We start from the raw sequence: 19,147 nt of genomic DNA on the forward strand, positions 1-19,147 counted from the left end.
GGAGAGGGCTCCCCCTGCTGTCGGGAGGACCCGCCGCAGGCCCCCCCCACTGGCTTCCTGCAGACCCAAAGCCCCACCTGCTCTGCTTCTCAGTGTCCAGCATCCTCTGGAGCTCGCGCACACGACACTCAAACTGGGACTTCTCGTCGCCCAGGACACTCCTCCACGCCTCCCACTGGCGCTCCTTCTCCAGCAGCTCGTCGTTCAGGGCCTCCAGGTCCATGACCTGCTCCTCCAACATCGTGCACGTGGTCTTCAGGGCCTCCATCGTCTGCAAATCAGTACCACTGAGTTGTGCCTCGTAGTGAACGAGGATTTCCTGGGTGCCATGCTTTTGCCAGAAGAGTTTCAGAAAAACACAAGATCCCAACTACGGTCTGAACATTTACCTCTGTTCTCTACAACCTGCAGCAGCTGGAAAATAACTGAGTGGTGGCTCGTGTCTGGGAAGAACCCAGGGCAAGGGCAAAGGGGCGAAGACCTGATTTAAAAATTAAAGTGACCAAAATGTGTTCCCAAAACATTCTCTTTATCATTGTTGTTGTGCACCGTCAAGTCGGAAGTGACTCATAGCCGACTCTCCAGCAGGTTTTCAGAGGCAGTAAGCTGCTCGGGAGGAGACTGTCCATCTTTCTCCCACAGAGCAGGTGGGGGATTCAAATCATATACTTTTGGGTTGCCAGCACAGCTCCTTACCCCTAAGCCACCAGAGCTCCCTATGTTACTCATCGTTTTCCAAATTTAAAATCAATGCCAAAAGGTAACTTAAGAAGGAGTGAGTACTTTAAAAAAGCCATTTTTAAAACCTCAAAGCCCATGAAACACACAAATGAATGTAGAAAAGAGATTCCTGCGCTGGCCCACTGTGGGAATCCTTGCTGGGGAGACACCAGGTGCCATCAAGTCACCACTGACTCTTGGTGACCCCAAGTGTGTCAGAGTAGAGCTGCACTCCACAGGCTTTCAATGGTTGATTTTTTTCACGTGATCACCAGGCTTTTCTTCCTGATGCCTCTGGGTAACTAACCATTTGGTTAGTAGCAGAGCAAGTTAACTACCCAGCATCACATACCAGGCACTCTTGCCACAATCTGAAGGGACCGGAAGTGGCCTGGCGAGGTCCCAGCATCACTTGCCCTCCTTACTTGCTTCTGACTGGTGAGCTGCATCTCCCGCTCGGTGATCTCACGGCGGAGGTGGTCCACTTCACTGCGCAGCTGGACGATCTCATCGTTGGCGCCAGAAGCCTCGTCCAACTGTTTGGACAGGTAGAAGTTTTGGTTGTTGAGCTCGGCATTGTCCTCTGTCAGCTGATTCAGCTGTTCCTCCAGGTCTGTGATCACCTGAAAGAGGAATGGGACTTGGTGACACAACCAAGGAAGTTGCCAGTAAATAAAAAGTTAATTCAAGAGCTGGCAAGTTTTTAACTTGAGCGGCTCTGGTAATCAGAGGATGGCTTGAGGGGGGGCTTCATATCCATTCCTGAGAGCCAAAGTCAAGCTCAGTTTTACCCACTTAGTGTGCGTGAACACACAAAACCCCACAAACAGTGCTGGGGGGGGGGAAATCTCTTAGTTTCTAACTCAAGAGTCATTAAAAAAAACACAGCAAATGCAAATAAAATAAAAGTGACTGCTGTCACTGAAGGGGCAACTTCCAATGAGATCAAAGGAAGGAACAAACCTAATGTGGAAAATGCAAATTGAGGCAAGAGGCATAATAAAGATGCTGGCATCACAATCAGCTAATTAAGCTAAAAATGCCCACGGCATCAACCATAGAGCATTGTGATGGGGTAGTGGTGCAGACTTAGAAAGCAAAATCAACTTCTTATCAAGGGAGGCTGACAGAGAAGGACACGGAGAGCTATTCTAATAAAATCAAGGGCAATGAATTTCATTTCATGCAATGTAGGCAAAGAAAAACTTTAAGGAAGCTCCCAACAATCCTGAGACTATAATACTGTACTTTAGCATCACTTTAACCATTTGACTACACAGTTATCAGAAAATGGGAAGGCACGTATGCGAAATTGTCGTTTTACCAAGAGAGATTTAATCTGGTTTTGTTAAATTATTTCCCTGTTCAATGGTAGAATGACTCCAATTTCAGTGCATCCAGCTTCCCCATTCTCTTTGCAGCGGTTCAGTATCAACGCGTACAGAGCTTTTATATATAATACTTCATAAGCTTAAGGGCAATTTTCTAATAATAGTTGGAATGAGGCACACAGGCAGTAAATTAAATTTTATGTAAGAACAAAAAAAAAAACAAACCCCAAAAAAACCACCCAGAAGTAAATTAAAAGGAAATGCTTTTTAAGCCTACGATTATTAATTGTCTCCAATTTCTAAATCTAGAGGAGACTTGGTTTATAAAATGTTGCCATTGTTTCCACAACTAATCCCCACTTTTAACTCCCTTTGATAATCTATTTTAAAATACAGGCACACGGAATTAAAGAGCATCAGTTAAGTACATTTGCTCACTGTGACTCAGAAAGCCCCGACTTTCATTTTGTTAACGGAGCTAAAACCCTTTTAATGTAGTAAGTGAGGGAGTAATTTATTTGTTTAATGTCAAAAGTCATGTTCATTTCCCGCGTACTGGTTTGAAGTAAGGTGTCAGCTACAAGAGGATGAATAAAGGTTATCTGGCCAAGCTCTTAGCCAAGAGTCTTTATTAGGGGAATAACAGAAAAAAAATTTCCAAGTTTGTCATTCTACAGGCAGTCAGGCCTCAAAGCATTCCTGTATCACCTTTCTGTGTCACAGTTAAATCTTTCAAAACTGGAAATAATGGGTAAATGGCTTGTCCAAGTGGTCTCTCTTCTATTTGTGATCTGCAAATCTATTCCTTATGGTAGTTTTCCATCCTAGACAATGAAAATCTCCATCTAACAACTGTCTTGTCTTTCCCAAAGAGAAACAGGACTGAGGCAACCAGATCTAGACGTGATTTATAGATACGCTATAAAACAGACTCGGCTCCCACATTTGCCAGAATCCAGCTCCATGAACTCCACAAATAGGCCATTTTCAACCCTTCTGGATTACACAGGGATAAATACTACCTGATCCGTCCTTCATTTTTAAAATTGCATACTGTTCCACCTTAACATAGCACATAAAACACAAGGAATAAAAATCAGTAGTCTCAGCTCTGGCTGATGCCAAGTGAGCGTCAATCTGCTTTCACCAAAATGTGCGTTCTAAATAAAGCATATTCAATAATTTAAAAAAAAAAATCAGTGGTCTCAATGACATTTCATTCTAAAGTTTACAATGAGACACCAGGAACAAAGAGACTGAGTAAAAAAAAATCTATTGCAAAATAATATACATTTGTTGGGGGGGACTGTCAGTCCAAGATAGAGTTTAATATTTTGGGGATACCACCTTCTTTTCTCTGATTCATGAAACCAAACCAAACAAAGCACAATTTATTATTAGCCTCTTTCTGTCAGCTCTCCTAAAATTAGATCATGAAGAGATGAATAAGAACACTCTGGTGTTAGCTTTGAAGTTGGCTTTTCTAGTCATTACGTTAGCCACCTCTTGTATCCAGCTACCTGAACTGTAGACATATAGTCTTGGAAATCATTAAGAGCTGGGGGACTGGGATAAGAGAGAAAGTGCTTTCCACACTGGACAAGACTTGAGAGAGATTGGAGCGAGACCCTGGTGATGGTGATGGAAAAGACTGTGGCACAGCTATGAAGAAACTGTGGCAAGGTGTAACCAGAGGAGCTCTAAGATAAAGGCCACTATTAAAGGTTTTGCTGTTCTTGCTGGAGGACAAAAGAAGAAAGAAGAACCTGACTTATAACTGCTGTGAGGCAAACTTTGTTGGATAATTTGGATATGACTGCTGATCTGAAACTACAACTTTTACTAAGAACTGTGTTTGGCTTGAGATTGCTGGACTAAAACTGGATTTGTATGGTGAGATATTCTTTGCTTTTCCCCCTCCTCAATTTTCCTAATAAATCCCATCCTTGGTAGCACAAATTTAAGTAAAGTCTACAAATCAACAACAAATATCTAACCCAGTGATTGGGTGGAAATAAGTGTAGGATCACATGGGGTGTTGTGTCTGATGTAGCATCTATCTCTTGCCACTGATATTACTGATGGGGAAAGTTCCCCTTTATGAAGCGGGTGGAAGTCAGACACCTCCTTCTTCATTTTCCATCTGCTCCTTTTGCACACCCCTAAATAATCAGTAGGCCTAAAGTGATTTCTTCTAACATCGGTGAGGATGTGCCCCATGGAATAGGCCGTGTCCCCTGATCTCCCTGGTATCAGGCCTCCAGGGGGCCTGACACTTCTGCTTTCTATTTCCAGGTTGTGATTGCTGATTCTATATTTGCTCACTGCCTCTATTTTGACCATCTGACAAAATGCTTTCCATCCCTGCATGGATGCGTCCCACAAACACAACCCCTTTAACTGTTTGTTTAGTCTTCCGTCTCCTCCAGCCATGCTACATTTGATTTGTGATCTGGTTTTTCTGTTCTGATTTATTTTACTTTCTGGTATTGTGGTGCTAAGTGCTAGACTAGTCCCATCCACCCACACATATATTACTGAGTTTACAGATAGTAGACTTGATTTGAGACACAGGCAGTAAATTAATGACTGTGTGGTTTAAAAATAGGTAATAAGTTATATAGCAATCTTAATCATCAGTCTTTGGAAAAGTCTTCCAATTAGATAGATGGGGGAAATTGGGGCAACAGACAGGCTAAGTAGCTTTCTTCACAAGCTCATATTGCCACTGAAAAACCAAGCATGGTTTGAATGTGGTTTAAGAACTCTGGCTTCAGAATCTACACTCTGACTCACAACAACTCTACTATAGGAGAAGAAATGTTTAATCAGTGTTTCTTTCAGGTCCCTGGAACTGCTAATGATGGAGGGAACGACCATTCAGGATAATGCTTCTCGGTTTTGAATAAAGTAAGTTAAGGCTTAGCAATAAGTAAGGAGTTGCACTGCCAAGCCAAAGGTACTTGGTTCCAATCTACCAGCTGCTCCTAGAGAGAAAAGAGGACAGCCTCCTCCCTTGCAATGTACTGTCTCTTGAAAGAGGGTCAGCTCCTAGTCAACAGTATACAACAACAACAGGCAAGGGGACTACTTAGTTCTACTCTAAGGTCACATTGCTATTTTCTCCACCCTGATGGCTTGCTATGTTCTAAGTCAGCTAATCTTTCTGTCCATGGAAAGAGAACAACAAAAAAAAGATAAACTGAAAAAGCTGATTTTGTTCTTAGATGGGGAAAAAAGACGAGTGTGATAACTTTGATAATGCTGGGAGCCAGCGTTCTTTACAGGCTGCTCTGAGAGGTAAGAGATCTTGGAGGGGTTTGAAGAAAAAAAGAGATTTAAAAAAAACCCTACTCTGTGAAAGAAAAAAATAAAAAAAATCTCTGTTTGGTTTTGGGGTTATCTGCTGCCTCCTCAACTCTGGCACACAAACCTGATGGTTGTAAGAAGTAGGTGTTAACCTCTTACACCTCAAGGGGGGCCAGCAGAGCAGACGTTACCAGGTGGGCATCCAGTGGCATGCTGGGGTTCGCAACCAGTCAAATTATGAGCTCCAGGCTGCAGAGACGCACGACTGAAGCCCTATTTTAATTTCTGCTCTTTCTTGAAGGCGGCTATTTGCATATTATTTATTTTTAATCTTATAGCTGACAGATTGATTCATAATTAAAACTGTGTCATATGTTTGCCCACCAACTCCCCTCCAAAGCAGACTTAGGTAGGGTTGTAGGTGCCAGATTGAATTGAATCGCTTTTGAAAAATTCTCTTCAAAATACAGAAACGGTCTGAGCTTGAAGCTCTTCCTGAGGCTTCTCCAAGCTGCTCCTCGCAGGTGGGTTATTATAGGGGTGCCCACCAGAACTGAAGGGGGCTCTTCCCAGCAGAGGTGACTAGGAGCAGACCTGAAAAGACGAGAGCGTCCCTCAAAGGCTCCCTCACTGTCTTTAAAGCAGCCCTTGAACTTACAAGAGCATCCCTGGCACCAGCTATTTCTGTTTTCACAAGCAGCGTTTGTCAAACTTTTTGAAGCTGCTGTAGTTTTTCAGACAAATATGTCAAAGAAATATTCTTCATATTATCAACTATCTTAATATCTGACGCTTCACATCAACACAATTCTTAAAAAAAAAAAAAAGCTACTACACATTGTTTTGTACATTAATGACATACGTCTGGCAGTAATGGATACCAGAGCTGAGGTACAGAGCATTACAGAGTGCTAGCTGTATTGATTTTAGGTTACATGTCGGCCTGGTTCCTGGCTGTAATGATTTGAGGTTATGTGTCAGCCTGATTGGGTCACAATTCTCAATGTTTTGGCAGTTATGTAACTGTGGAACTTGGCAGTTATGTAACAATCAGATCGGGGAATTATGGTAGAATTTGAAGTTATGTGATTATATAACTTAGCAGTGATGTAATGAGTCTCCCTCCACTTTGGGATTTGATGTGGTCATCTTCCATTTTCACAGATGCTGATTTTCATACAATGACCGGGTCCTGACTGCTGAGTGAAGAGGAGGTGTACAGGGTACCTGCAAAAGCCAAAACTTGAGTATCACTGATTAGTGGTAGAGTCGAGATGCTGACTCAAAGGTAGGTGGGTTGAACCCACCATCTGCTCCTCGGGAGGAAGATGGAGAATCTAATCTCATGCAATTTACTGCCTCTGAAAACTCACTCGAAGGTCAGCTATGAGTCTGTTCCAACTCAATGGTCATCAACAAATACAAATAGGGCGCTCTCGTGACCTAAAGCAAAACAGATCCTCTCGAGTGGTTCGAATCCACCTGCAGCTCCACAGAAGAGGAACAGGCTATCCTTACCCCTCTCACGACAGAGACGGCCTCGAAAACCCAATGGACAATCAGTTATGACTCGGTTCCCATTTCACAGCAACGAATTTGAGAAGTCTAAAATACATGTCCATAATGATATAATGTGGAAGCTACATAATGATTCCCCATGAACTGATAAAGCAATTAGGTACAAAAGAAGTAACCATGGAATGCAACACTCCTTAATCCCTACCTATCCAAGGTGAGGGGAATTTCCCCAGGGTGTGACCTGCAATACCTTTAACATCACTAGAAATCAAAGGGGAGGAAGGCAATCTGTGAGGGGGTGGGGCAAGAGGGAGATATCCTCAGGTCCTCTGTAAAAGGAAGCTCCCTGGCACAGGGGAAGGTTGTAACAAGGATCATGGGCGTAAAAATGCTGAAGGAAACAAAGCCAGTTTTTTAGAACTGACAGAGACCGGCCCTTCCTAAAGCTGGCACCCTGATTTTTGACTTCCAGCCTCCTAAACTGTAAGTGGAAGATTTATGGTATTTGAAGTGAAACCTTGGTACCAGCAGTGAAGAAATAAAAAGACCTATTGTACTGGAAAAATCTGCTGTCTAGGACCTCTCCAAAGTGCTGAAGTGCAAGGCTGTCAGTTTAAAGACTAAGGTGTGCCTGATCCAAGACACAGTCTTTTTAATTACTTGCTACACATCTCAAGTTGGACAATGACTAAGGATGAGAGAAGAAACTCTTGAGTTGTGCTGGAGAAGAGAACCATATACCCCAAGTACTGCAACAAGAACAAACATGTCTTAGACAAAGTGTGCCCAGGGTGCTCCGTGGGAGCAAGGATGATGAAGCGTCAGCTCACGTACCTTAGACATGCTGTTAGGAGGGGCCAGTTCTTGGAGAAGGACATCATGCTTGGGAAAGCAGAGGGGCAGCGTAGGAAAGGAACACTCTCTCAAGACAGATCGACAGAGTGACTGTAACAATGGGCTCAGGTGCATTGGAGATAGTCAGGATGGCACAGGATAGGGCCAGGTTCAGAGCAGTTGTTCAGAGGGCCACTATGGATCACAGTCCATTTGATGGGACGTAAGAAATTGTAAAAGAACAAATGTCTGTGTGTTCCAACACAAGTTAACCTTGTTACAGCAGCACTATAAAATACTGTCTCATTTAAGTCTCACAGCAACTATATGAGGCAGGGATTATTGCTAAAATTTTACTGTATTTGAAAACTAGTAAGTCATCTTCCTTCTCTGGCCCTGGGTTCCAAAGAGCAGTTATCAAGTTAATGATAAATTCTATCATTAACCAAAATGGAAATTGAGGATATACCACAGCATTCCCATTTTACAGATAAAGAAACAGAAGCTTAGGAGAATAACCTCACCGAGGTTAACAAGAGGCCAATATGGAATGCACACTAGGCCAGCTAGACTCTTCAGATGACTGGATTGCTAAGCCAGCCAGCTGCTCTAACTGAAATCTGGGTGACTATCCACCTTCCCTCTTGAGAAGGCCCTCAGAGCCTTCTCCACAGATTGGCAGGAGTAGGAAAAGCAGGGATTAAAATCCACAGTTCCAGAAAAAGCAGATTCAAAGGGTAGGTGAGTATAAGCTACATGTGTTAAGAAAGTAACCGAACTGGTTCCACATCATGGTGGGAGTGGTGATGTTATTACCACCTACTCGATTCCAACCACAACGGCCCCATGTGTGCAGAGAACAACTTCCTCGGAGCTTCAAGGCCGGGACCTTTTGGAAGCAGATCATCAGGCTTGTCATCTGAGGCACCTCTTGTTGGGTTTGAACTGCCAACTTTTCAGTTAAATGCCTAGCCATTTTAACCAAGGACTCCACAGAGTTGTTCAGTCCATTAAAAAGTAAAAGATATCTAGTAATGTAAAAAGTGGAGGGAGTGGGATTACAAAGCAGCACCAGGAAATTTTAGGAGTGATAGATGGTCTTGTTCATTGTTTTGGGAGTGTCCTAGGTGTGCATGTAGGTGTCAAAATTCATGAACTCAGCATGAATTTTATCTTATGCCAAAGGACTAAAAAAAGGAGAAAAGAAAACTTCAGGCAAATGAGATGAGACTACTGAGGTAGGACATCTGGAGATATCCTAGAAGAAACAGTAACAAAACAACTCAGCCACAAAGGTACCTGCACCTGACCCAGCTGTTGCTTGGGAGCATGTACATGATACCAGCATAAATTTCATGTTTAAAATTAGAAACCAAGACAATAAGAGAGAAAATAACTAGAGCGGAAGAGTCCAGGAATGGAATCCACCAACTCCTCAAGGAAGAGGTGAGAACAGAGGAGATAAGGCGGGCCCGCCCTCCCTGATCCAGGCATGGACGTCAGACACTAGAGACCAGAAACAAGTCATGTGCCTATGAGATCCAGACTCAGGCATAACTCCTAACTAGTAACTCCGATCTTGGGTACACACTCATCAGAAGTGCTAGCGACGTGTAGGAGATTGGTACGAGATGCATGAATGTTTCCTTACAGCTTTATACCTATTAACCCCACATGGAAACAAACCAAAGGTCCACCAACAGGAGAATGGATAAACAGATGCTGGTCCGTTCGCACATCGGAATATTCCACAGAATGAGGAAAAAAAACAAAAACAAGCCAAATTACTGACAGATATAACAACATGTATAAACTCCACAGACACTATGTTCAATGAAAAATGCACACCCAGAAGGGTATATGCTCTATTATCCCGTTTGTATGCTGTTAAAGAACAGGAAAGTCCTCCGTGAGAAACACTGCCTAACGCAAAGGCTGCATTTCTCTGGCACCTCGAAGCCACCAGGGGCTCCATGGGGGAAGATGGACTGTCTCCTCTCCTGCAGTTTAGTCTCTGAAACTGAGGGTCAGAACCAACTCCACGACAATGAGAGGAGTAACCCAGAGGGAGAGAGCCCAGAACAGGTACAGCCCACTGCAGGGAGATGCTGATAAGAAGCAGACACAAGCAAGCCACCTTCCTAGCAGTAAAAACAGCCTATTTTCTTGGTCTAGTTTGGGATTTTCTATGCATGTAAAAATTTCATCATGCTGGTCACTTAAGATTAAGGCACTTCATGCACTTACTTTGCTCTAAGTTTTTCTTGGGGTAGAAAACAATCATACATGCTATATATGTTACACCTAAATTAAGGAGGAATAAAAGCATATACTGGCAGAATGTAATGTCTCCATGCGGAGAACACTAAAGAGATGATAAAGAATTCATTACAAGAAAAAGAAGACCTAAAAAAAAAAAAAGAAAAAGAAGACCTGTATCTGGGACAGGGAAAAATAATAGCAGAGAGGTACAGGAGGAAGTGAGAAGGTCATAAGAAGGAAGTTAGGTCCACAACTGCAGAGAACACCATCGTCTTCCTGATTAGGGGCCTATTTCAATCTTCTCTTGTCTGGTAAAGTAAAAAAATGGATGGAGTTTCCAGGGGACCTGTCCTATTAGATAGATAACCCATTAAAGATGTTCATAGAATTTACTTTTCTCAAAATAAACACCATTTCCCAAAGAGTCCTAGACACTGAATGTGCATGTCAATAAGTTAAAACTTCTTGCCTGCAGGGGAAGATAGAGCTGGCTGGGTTTGGGCCTGTGGAGTCCACCCCGAGCTCAGGCCAGCTGGGAAGGGTTTACACTGGGCCAGGAGCAGGGAGCTGCCGTGGTTCTGTACAACAAATTATTTTGACCATTCCAACTGTCCTCCTCCCCCAGACAAGAAGAATGACTTTGGTTTTTAAAAACTGGCAGAAACCTAAAAAACTAAGGTTATCTATCTGTTGTTGCTGTGTATCACTGAGTCAGAAATGACCCATAACTGAACCTCCAGAAGGTTTTCAGAGACAGTTAATTGCACAGGAGGAGACTGTCCATCCTTCTCTTGTGGAGCAGCTGGTGGATTCAAACTGCGTGCCTTCAGCATTGCAGCGCAGCTTCTTGCCACTAGGCCACCAGAGCTGCAAGGTTAGCTAGGGCTCATGAAGTCCAAATCCGTTTGACCACATTAACAGCTTCAGGCCAAAAAAAGCAATGGCCAAGCCGAGGAAGAGAAGTCCCCGCCTCCTTCATGGCTTTAGTTTCATATCATTTTCATCACTTTTGGTTCATACTCACAGTACAGCTGTTACGGAGAGCATCAAATTTGCGCTGGATTTCATCTCTATGTGCCTAAAAGGTAAGAAGTTGATTATAAATTTTCCATCGGGTAGAAGACAATCCTACATGCTATGGGTCAAGTACAGAGAACAGCAATTTGCTCAAAAAGCAGAGAGCTTTTGTAGCAGCTTCGACATCTGTTTTCCAAAGAACTAATTAATCAAGTCATCCCCCAGTACAATTACAAAAACACACGATACAGTGTTAACTATTTAGACTGCACATACATACCTTGTACAAATATATTTCACATTTATGAAACACATAGGGACTAATGGAAGAAGTCTGGGGCACAAGCGTTATGTTCTCAGCTGTTAAGTAAAAGGTTAATGGTTCAAAACACCTAGTGGCTAAAGGGGGAAAAAAGGTGTAGCAATTTGCTCCTATGAAGATTACAGCCAAGGAAACCTGGTGGGGCAGTTCTAGTTGGCCACGTGGGGTTGCTCTCAGTTGGAAATGATTTCATAGCACCACACAATGACAAGGAGAAAATTAATGACAGGAGAAAATAAAAACACACAACAACAAAAGGTGAAGTGTTTCTGCTTCTTTATTCATCTCGCTTCTCATTCTGAAAAGAAGCAAAAGTCTTTTTTCTTTCTGTTCAACCGACCTTTCCCAATTTATTCCCCAACACAGACAGACAGACAGACATGCGTACACGCAAGCATACATGGATACATAAACAGGACAAAGTGAGTCTTTTTTTTCTTTTAAACCAAAAGCTGCTGAAATTCAGAATACACATTTGACCCTGAAGCAAATATGCAGGCCTTCGCCAAGGCAGAACTGCCCTAGAAACAGCAGGATCCATTTAGTTGACAAATATTTTCTGTGATACTATACGCTGGATGCTGTGCCAGGGTAACAGAATAGAGGGCCCAGCTCCATTCTTATGAGGGGATGCGAAAAATAAGCAAGCTCATGACTACAAATGCTGAGAAATGCTACGAGGAAAGAGGACCCAGGAAAAAAAGATTAAGAGGGCAGACATGATGTGGCCAGGAAAATGGCTCTGAAGCCTGTCGGATGATGAGCAACACTCGTGCAAGGACAGGAAAGGACGGAGTGAACAGCATTCACAAAACCTCGAGGACCAAAGGGGTTTGGTCCACTGGAGGAAGGAAATGAGAACACTGTGGTGACAGCAGAGGTTTTCAAATTTTTGGCTGGATCTTCATAGTAAGCCATGACAAACAAGAAATTTTGCTTGTTTGAGCCAATGAAATGGGATAAATAGGACAGAATAGAAGACGTAAAATGCTCTTTGGCTTGTGATGGTGGTGGTACACATTCAAGTTGGAACCAATCCTGAGCTGACCCTAAAGCGAGCTCTCGGAATAAATTACACAGGAAGAGACTGCCCATCCTTCTCTTGTGAAGCAGCTGGTGGACTCAAACCACGTGCCTTTGGGATGGCAGTGCAGCTTCTTACCACTAGGCCACTAGAGCTCCTTGGGTAGTAGAAGCAAAACACTGTTGAAGGAAAACTATTGTCTCAGATTCTACTGTTCATCAAAGTTAAGGTGTTATCTAGTTTAGAACTTGTCATTATTTTACGTAATGCCCGGGTGGGGAGAGGAGTGCTATTCATTAAATGATGATATGTCACTGACATCACAATTTCAGAACCTGTGCTATCAGTGCAATCTAGTATATACTCTCTCCCCTGTTCTACAGTGAAAAAAGTAAAATAAATTCTGTGGGTTGTGAGCCAAATGATTTCTGAAAAACCTCTTAAGCAGGCTACAGCAAGAGATGAAAAAAGTGGTCCATGATTATAGAGGAGGCAGGCAGAGACCAAGAATCTTATAGAGATAGTGAAGAATTTGAGTCTCATTCAAAATGCAATGGAAGCCAGCTAAGGATTTTAAGAAAGGAGTGGCACCATCTGATTTCTATTTTTAAAACAAACCACAAGAAACAGAAAGAAAAGTAAACCAACAGATATCACAATCAAGTAGACTAAAACCACTAAGAAAGAGAATAATTTTAAAATCAGAGGACAAGAAATAATGGAGAAACAGTAAGAAATATAGCCGAATTCTCCTAAAAACAAAAAATTCAAGCAATAAGAAAGCTGAACTACATTTTTAAAGTACTGAAATAAAAAAAGAAACCTCGAAATCTATACCCAGCAAAAATATCATTTAGAAAATGAAGGTGAAATAAAGCCCTTTTCAGACATAGGAAAGCTTGAGAAGATGTGTCACCAACCAACCTGTATGGTAAGAAATGAGAGGGTCCTCCGACAGAAGTAAAATGATAGGTAGAAACCTGGATCTACAAAAAGGAATGCAGAGAGCTGGAAAACTGGTAAGACAAACTAGAACTGAATCGTTGCACAGAGTAACGGACAAGACAGATTAAGAAACAAAACAGTGAAATTTAGAATCAACTTCTCAAATAATTAGATCCTATTTTCATGGCCTCATTTCACAGGAAATAATTTTATCTCAATGATCAATTTGCTTTTTGCCCAGTAAGAATTTGTGTAACGGTGTTAAGAGGCCAATTTGTTCAAAGTTGAGATGTAGCTATCTGTACTGCTGTTGAAATGTCATCAAGGACAAAGGAGCAGCCCTTCTTTGTGGCCTCGCACCAAAGACCAACTAAGCTCTTCAAGAGTATTCCAAGATCACCAAAGATAAAGGGCAAAAATTCTCCCTAGCAGAAAAATAAAGCCTTTGTATTAATAAATACTACATCAGGGGCCCTTCTTTAAAGGGACACATGGCAAATATTTTGAGGTTTATGAGCTAGACTCTGTCGCCAATACTTAGCCTTGATCTCATAGCCCTAAAGCAGCCATAGGCAATAACTAAACAATACACAAATGGCTAGTTTCCAATACAATCTTATCTTTTTTTTTAAAAAAGGGGGGAAGTAGTAGACCTAGTTTGACCTGCTGGTTATACCCTGCACACTGCGTCTAAATGAGTGTTTTTGTGGCATCTCTGAAAGATAGAATTTGCTGAAATTGAAGTGAACACCTTCAGAGTGATGGTACTTGGGGAAAGGATGTCTGTTTTCATTTCCTGATAATGCTCCACTGCTTATTAATAGCATAAATGAAATATAGCCGAATTCTCCTAAAAACAAAAAATTCAAGCAATAAGAAAGCTGAACTACATTTTTAAAGTACTGAAATAAAAAAAGAAACCTAGAATTCTATACCCAGCAAAAATATCATTTAGAAAATGAAGGTGAAATAAAGCCCTTTTCAGACATAGGAAAGCTTGAGAAGATGTGTCACCAACCAACCTGTATGGTAAGAAATGAGAGGGTCCTGTTCAACTTCCCCACTTAAGTCTGAAATGTCAATCAGTAACATGATATTATTTCTATGAAAATGAGCCAGTATGGGTCCCTGGTATTATTGTGACATATCAATTTGAATGTAGTGATCCACTGTTTTAGTATTTAACGTGAAATATAAACACGAAACGCAAAACTGATTCTGTTTTGACTGCTAGAAGTGCAGTATGCATTTAACAGTTAATTGAACTGATAGAAAATAGTAAACAAAAATACTTTTTGAAATAAATGGAAAAACAAATAGATATAAGAAAAAAGTCAAAGATAGAAAACCTAAAATAACAAGCATATAGGGTAGAGTAGAACTCCCTAATAGAGTTTGTAAGGCTGAAATCTTTAGAGGACCAGAATGCCATGTATAATCTTTTTCTTTTCCCACAAGGCAGCTGGTGAGTTGAAACCACTTTCAATCAGCAGCAGGGCACTGTCCTCCCTATTCCACCACATCTCCTTAACGTACATATAAAACCTACAGTCAGTGAGTCGATTCCAACTCATAGCACCCCTTCATTGGGTCTCTGAGGCTGTAAATCTTGATGGAAGGAGGCTACATATATGGAGTGGCTAGTGGAGCCAAACAGTTAAACTTTAAGGGAGCAGCTCAAACAGTCCCACACTGAGACACCAGGGTTCCTTCATACTATAGACAAGGGCAGTAAAATATAGAAGACTAGCTTTGGAGTCTCTTAATATTAGAGTATTAAATGAAGAAATGAATTGTAGATATTGATTGCAATGTAAATATTTATACACCTCAAAATTACTGACGATGCTAATGAGCCTCTGTGACTCGGAGTTTTAGCCATCTAACTATAAGGTGAGTTTACAGGAAGTTCTAGAGGTGTAGGCTGTAGACAGTCACACCGCTAACCCCAAGGCTGTGCTGTGCCTCTCTGCTGGTTCAAATCTACCAGTGGCTCAAGGGGGGGAAGTGGAGGGGATGGCGCAGGGAAACAGGTAACCTCCTTCCATACAATTTACAGCCTTTTGAAAACTCTCTGGAAAGTCAGCTATGAGGTGGAGCCTCATAACAATGAATATGAGTATGAGGTAGAGTATAGGGTGATTAAAAACGACTGAGTGATTAAACCCCTCAGCTTCTAGCTGAAAAGCGGGGAGTCTGAATGCACCAACTACTCCACGAGACAGAGACGTGGCAGTATGGCTGCTTCCATAAAGACGGAAACCCTGTGGGGTAGTCTGACCATGTCCTAGAAGGCTCATTAATGGTAGTGGGGTTTTAGTTGCATATTCCTTATATTTAGAAATTGAAAATGGAGCTATTTTAAAAATAAATGCATGCATTTTTATTTCTTTTAAATAAAAATATTCCTTTTGGCATCATTGGAGAAAATATCAGGACACTAGGAAACCACAAATGACATCTTAGAGCCAACCATGGAGAACCCCGAGAGCGTGTGGACCCCACTTTGAGAACCACCAACTGAGGGAGTAGATGGAAACAAGGTGGGACGTGCTGGCTCCAGCTGAATCTGCTGAAGATCAATCTCTTTTTGGAGTATTTATGCCTTCACGAATGTTAGAAAAAGCCACAAGAGGAAGCAAGAAGACAGTGGTCTGATGATAGGAACTGTCAGTAGAGGTGAAGAGAGGCAAGCAATGCTTAGCTGTCTGAGCAGCTCTGGGCTCTGTGGTCAAGATTTCTCCCAGGACCCCTGGCTCCCAACCATGGGGAGGCAGCATCATACAGGACTGTTCCCTTCCATGCCCTAATCTTGCATCCTGGCGATCATGCTGAAGGCATGCTAATTAAAAACACAGACTTGATAGTTATGCAAACATATGAGGGCATACACTGAATAATGATCTTATCAGGTAAGACAATGATGACTGAGATTCCAGAATCAAGCTGCTGGAAGATGAGATCCTTTCATTTGTGCCTTTAGTTTTTGACTCTCCATTATTTCACTCGAGTCACTTGACTTAATCAGGAAAAGAACACGAGGACGGAGACAGAACTCGGGTGTGAGGCCTTGCTGGTGTACAAGGAGCCCATGCCGTGCCTCCACCAGGCTTCCCATCAGGAATGCACACAGGACATCACATCCACATCCTATAAAGGCGGCCACTCAGATCCTCTTCCTTGGATCCTTCTAAAGGGATCACAGGGAGTTTAAATGTAGAGTCCTGGCTGAACATTCTCCCCGAAGTCACTTAAATGGATGGTTCTTTGTTTCAAATGGCCTCTGCTGTCAAAATCACTTCTGTTTTGACTCAAGCTCAGCTTTTTAGTGCCAGTGAATTTTAAGGCACACACCACGACGATGGAAAGGGAAAGTGCAGAAGGTTAAGAACTGCTTCCAGAGCCCCTGCCAAGATTCTTCAAAGGGAGTGTCTTATTTGTCCCAGAGGTGGGGTGGGGGCGGGGGTGGGGGCGGTGGGGGCAAACAGGGTAACTACTGTCTTCTCAGGATCAGACATGGGTGCTTCTCAAGACTTAAGCAGTAAGAGCCCATCTAACAATTTCCTCTTATTGATAAATGGTCAGCTGCAAGGCCTACCGACCTGGGAGAGTGTTTCAGATCCAGCTGAGTGAATTTGATGGATGCCTGGGCTGCATGAGCCAGGGCCTCGAATGCTGACAGAGGACCAGAGTTGTGACTGTTACTTTTTTCCTCAGAAAAGGCAGTCTTCAGAACAAATTCCACAGAGCAATCCAGGCAGCAACCACATGCTGGCTCAAACAGGTTTATGAGACGTAATAGAGAGGGAGACACCCCCCACCCCCACCCAGCCCCAGAACTGAGTGGAAACAAATTGATCCAGGGTTTGGAGTCCTGCATGATTGGTGACTGTAGTTGCTTCTCTGGCTCGGCTTTGAACGGAGCTTGTTTTCCACGCCTCTTCACCTGAGAGAGTGGGAGAGGCCTACTTTCTGGACCTGGGGAGGGAGTTTTCTTGATTTCATTTTTTAAAAGGAGATGTTTTGAGGTGCAGATCTCATCTGACTAAATTAAGTCGTGACTTGCCGCTCTGCAGGTTTCCGGCCACCATTAGACACGGCCCAGGCAACCAGTGCAAGACAGGATTTAGAGGACTAATTCCCCCACGAATATCAGCGTGGTACAGAGCTCTATCTTATACCCTCGTGGGAGGAGCTGGAAAAGACACATGATTAGTGCCCTCCCTCCCTCCCCACTGGAAGGGAGCAGCAACATAAACTCACCCTTCGAGGTACTTCCCAGGTACATGGCTTTGAGGGATTATAGGACAAGCCCCTGGGACGAAGGGCTGAGGAGCACAACACTGGGCACCTATTGAGGACTCATTAAATGTGGATTAAGTTACTGACAGCACCTTCTCTTCCTCTCAGAGCTTGGAGAAAACATTCATATACAGGGCATTAAATATAATATTGGATGAAATTTAGTTGTCTCTCTTTAGCAGCTAAGAAAAGCGATCTGTCTGCCTCCTTCCCTCCCCAGCCCACCACAACAGCATGCCCTGTTACATATTGATTTCAGTTCTGGCACATTTTTTATTTTTCTCCCTCCTTTCTAGCCTTCTCTTCTCTTTGCCTTTTATTTTATCCTACCATATTGTTTACAATCTTTCCAAATGGCTTTCAATCTATCTTGAAACAAGGCAGAATATAAATAAAGAGCCATGATAACTATTTTTTCCCCAAACCAAATATTGAAGTCATGTGGCATCGCTTAATCATGAGTGTTCTCTTTGAGATGACGGGAGGTAGCATTGCAATCAATAATTGGATTCAGTCCTGGAAAATCCAGAATGTACCAGCACTGGCATATCTGAGTTACACTGTATTCCCAGAATCACAGGAGGCCACTGTGCCCCTGACTGGTTCCACTGCACTAGGACGCTGGCACTGACACTTTCTGTTTGGGATAATGGGAGCCCTGAACCCAACAATGGGAGGTAACCTCTCAGAATGACAGTAGCTTTGAAAATTTTCTTCTTAAACAAGAGGAACCACAAGCAATGGCTGTGGCTGGCCATGTTGGGAAGGAGCCACATTCTGAGGAATTTCGGAGGATGCTGACTAATGAAGGTGGAGACAGCATCCAAGCTGAATCAGAGTGAATGAGGGACCTATTCAGGCACCTTAAAACACACCAAGCCCAATCAGCTGCATTGTGTGTGCCTGCAGGAGAGGATGCCCTGACCAGCAGGCTGCAGTGTGCCGTTCACTTGGCAGGGACAGCCCATTACTGCTAGCAATGGCCATCTGGATGATACTGGCATTACACCTCACTTAGCTTTCCGTGCTCAAGAGCTTAAGTCCACCAACTCACCTTCCAATGGTGAACTGGATTTCAAAGTACGCTTCCCGGGGAGGGGGGGGGAATATCCAGAGGATTCCAGTACGCATGTAAGTTGCACTTCCTACAAGAAGTTGGTAAGCTGGTATTTTATAGGTAAGGCTCTTCTGAATTTTATTAGGGAACTCTGGAAAATCAACTAAACAAGGTCCCATTTTCAAGGCTGCAGAAGAATTTAAAGGCTAAACCCAGTGACAGCCTTGAAATTATTCCCATCCAGAGACTACTGTCCAACTGAATAATCTCCCAGAAAGAGGTGGAGACCCAGCATTTTTCTAGGAAAAAAATAATCTTTACTCATAAGTATGGTCTCCAATCAGAGTATACTAGAGGCATGCAAAAGATAGGAAGCAGAATCTACAGCTCTTAAGAAGAATAGAAACAAAAGAGGCAGACCCTCCCCAAGAAAATACAAATATGGTAGGAAGACGGAGACACAGAGTTACTTAAAAAAAAAAGCTAAATAACTGGAAAGTTAAGTT

The 19,147-nt window shown here is 42.7% G+C and overlaps 1 protein-coding gene across 2 annotated transcripts in view; it reads right to left on the bottom strand.

Moving 5' to 3' along the window:
* The window catches only part of CIT (citron (rho-interacting, serine/threonine kinase 21)), a 217,117-nt gene that overhangs the window by 40,030 nt on the left and 157,940 nt on the right, over positions 1-19,147 (bottom strand). For both annotated transcript variants that reach the window (XM_006890418.1, XM_006890417.1), the window contains 3 exons: positions 10,999-11,052; positions 1,146-1,343; positions 78-271 (listed from right to left, as the gene is read on the bottom strand). In XM_006890418.1, the coding sequence (XP_006890480.1) occupies positions 78-271; positions 1,146-1,343; positions 10,999-11,052 (446 nt within the window). The remainder of the gene's footprint in view (positions 1-77; positions 272-1,145; positions 1,344-10,998; positions 11,053-19,147) is intronic.

The sequence above is a fragment of the Elephantulus edwardii genome, unplaced genomic scaffold (genome assembly GCF_000299155.1).
Source record: "Elephantulus edwardii isolate Elephantulus edwardi_28Jun2011 unplaced genomic scaffold, EleEdw1.0 scaffold00089, whole genome shotgun sequence".
In the NCBI taxonomy this organism is placed as follows: domain Eukaryota; kingdom Metazoa; phylum Chordata; class Mammalia; order Macroscelidea; family Macroscelididae; genus Elephantulus; species Elephantulus edwardii.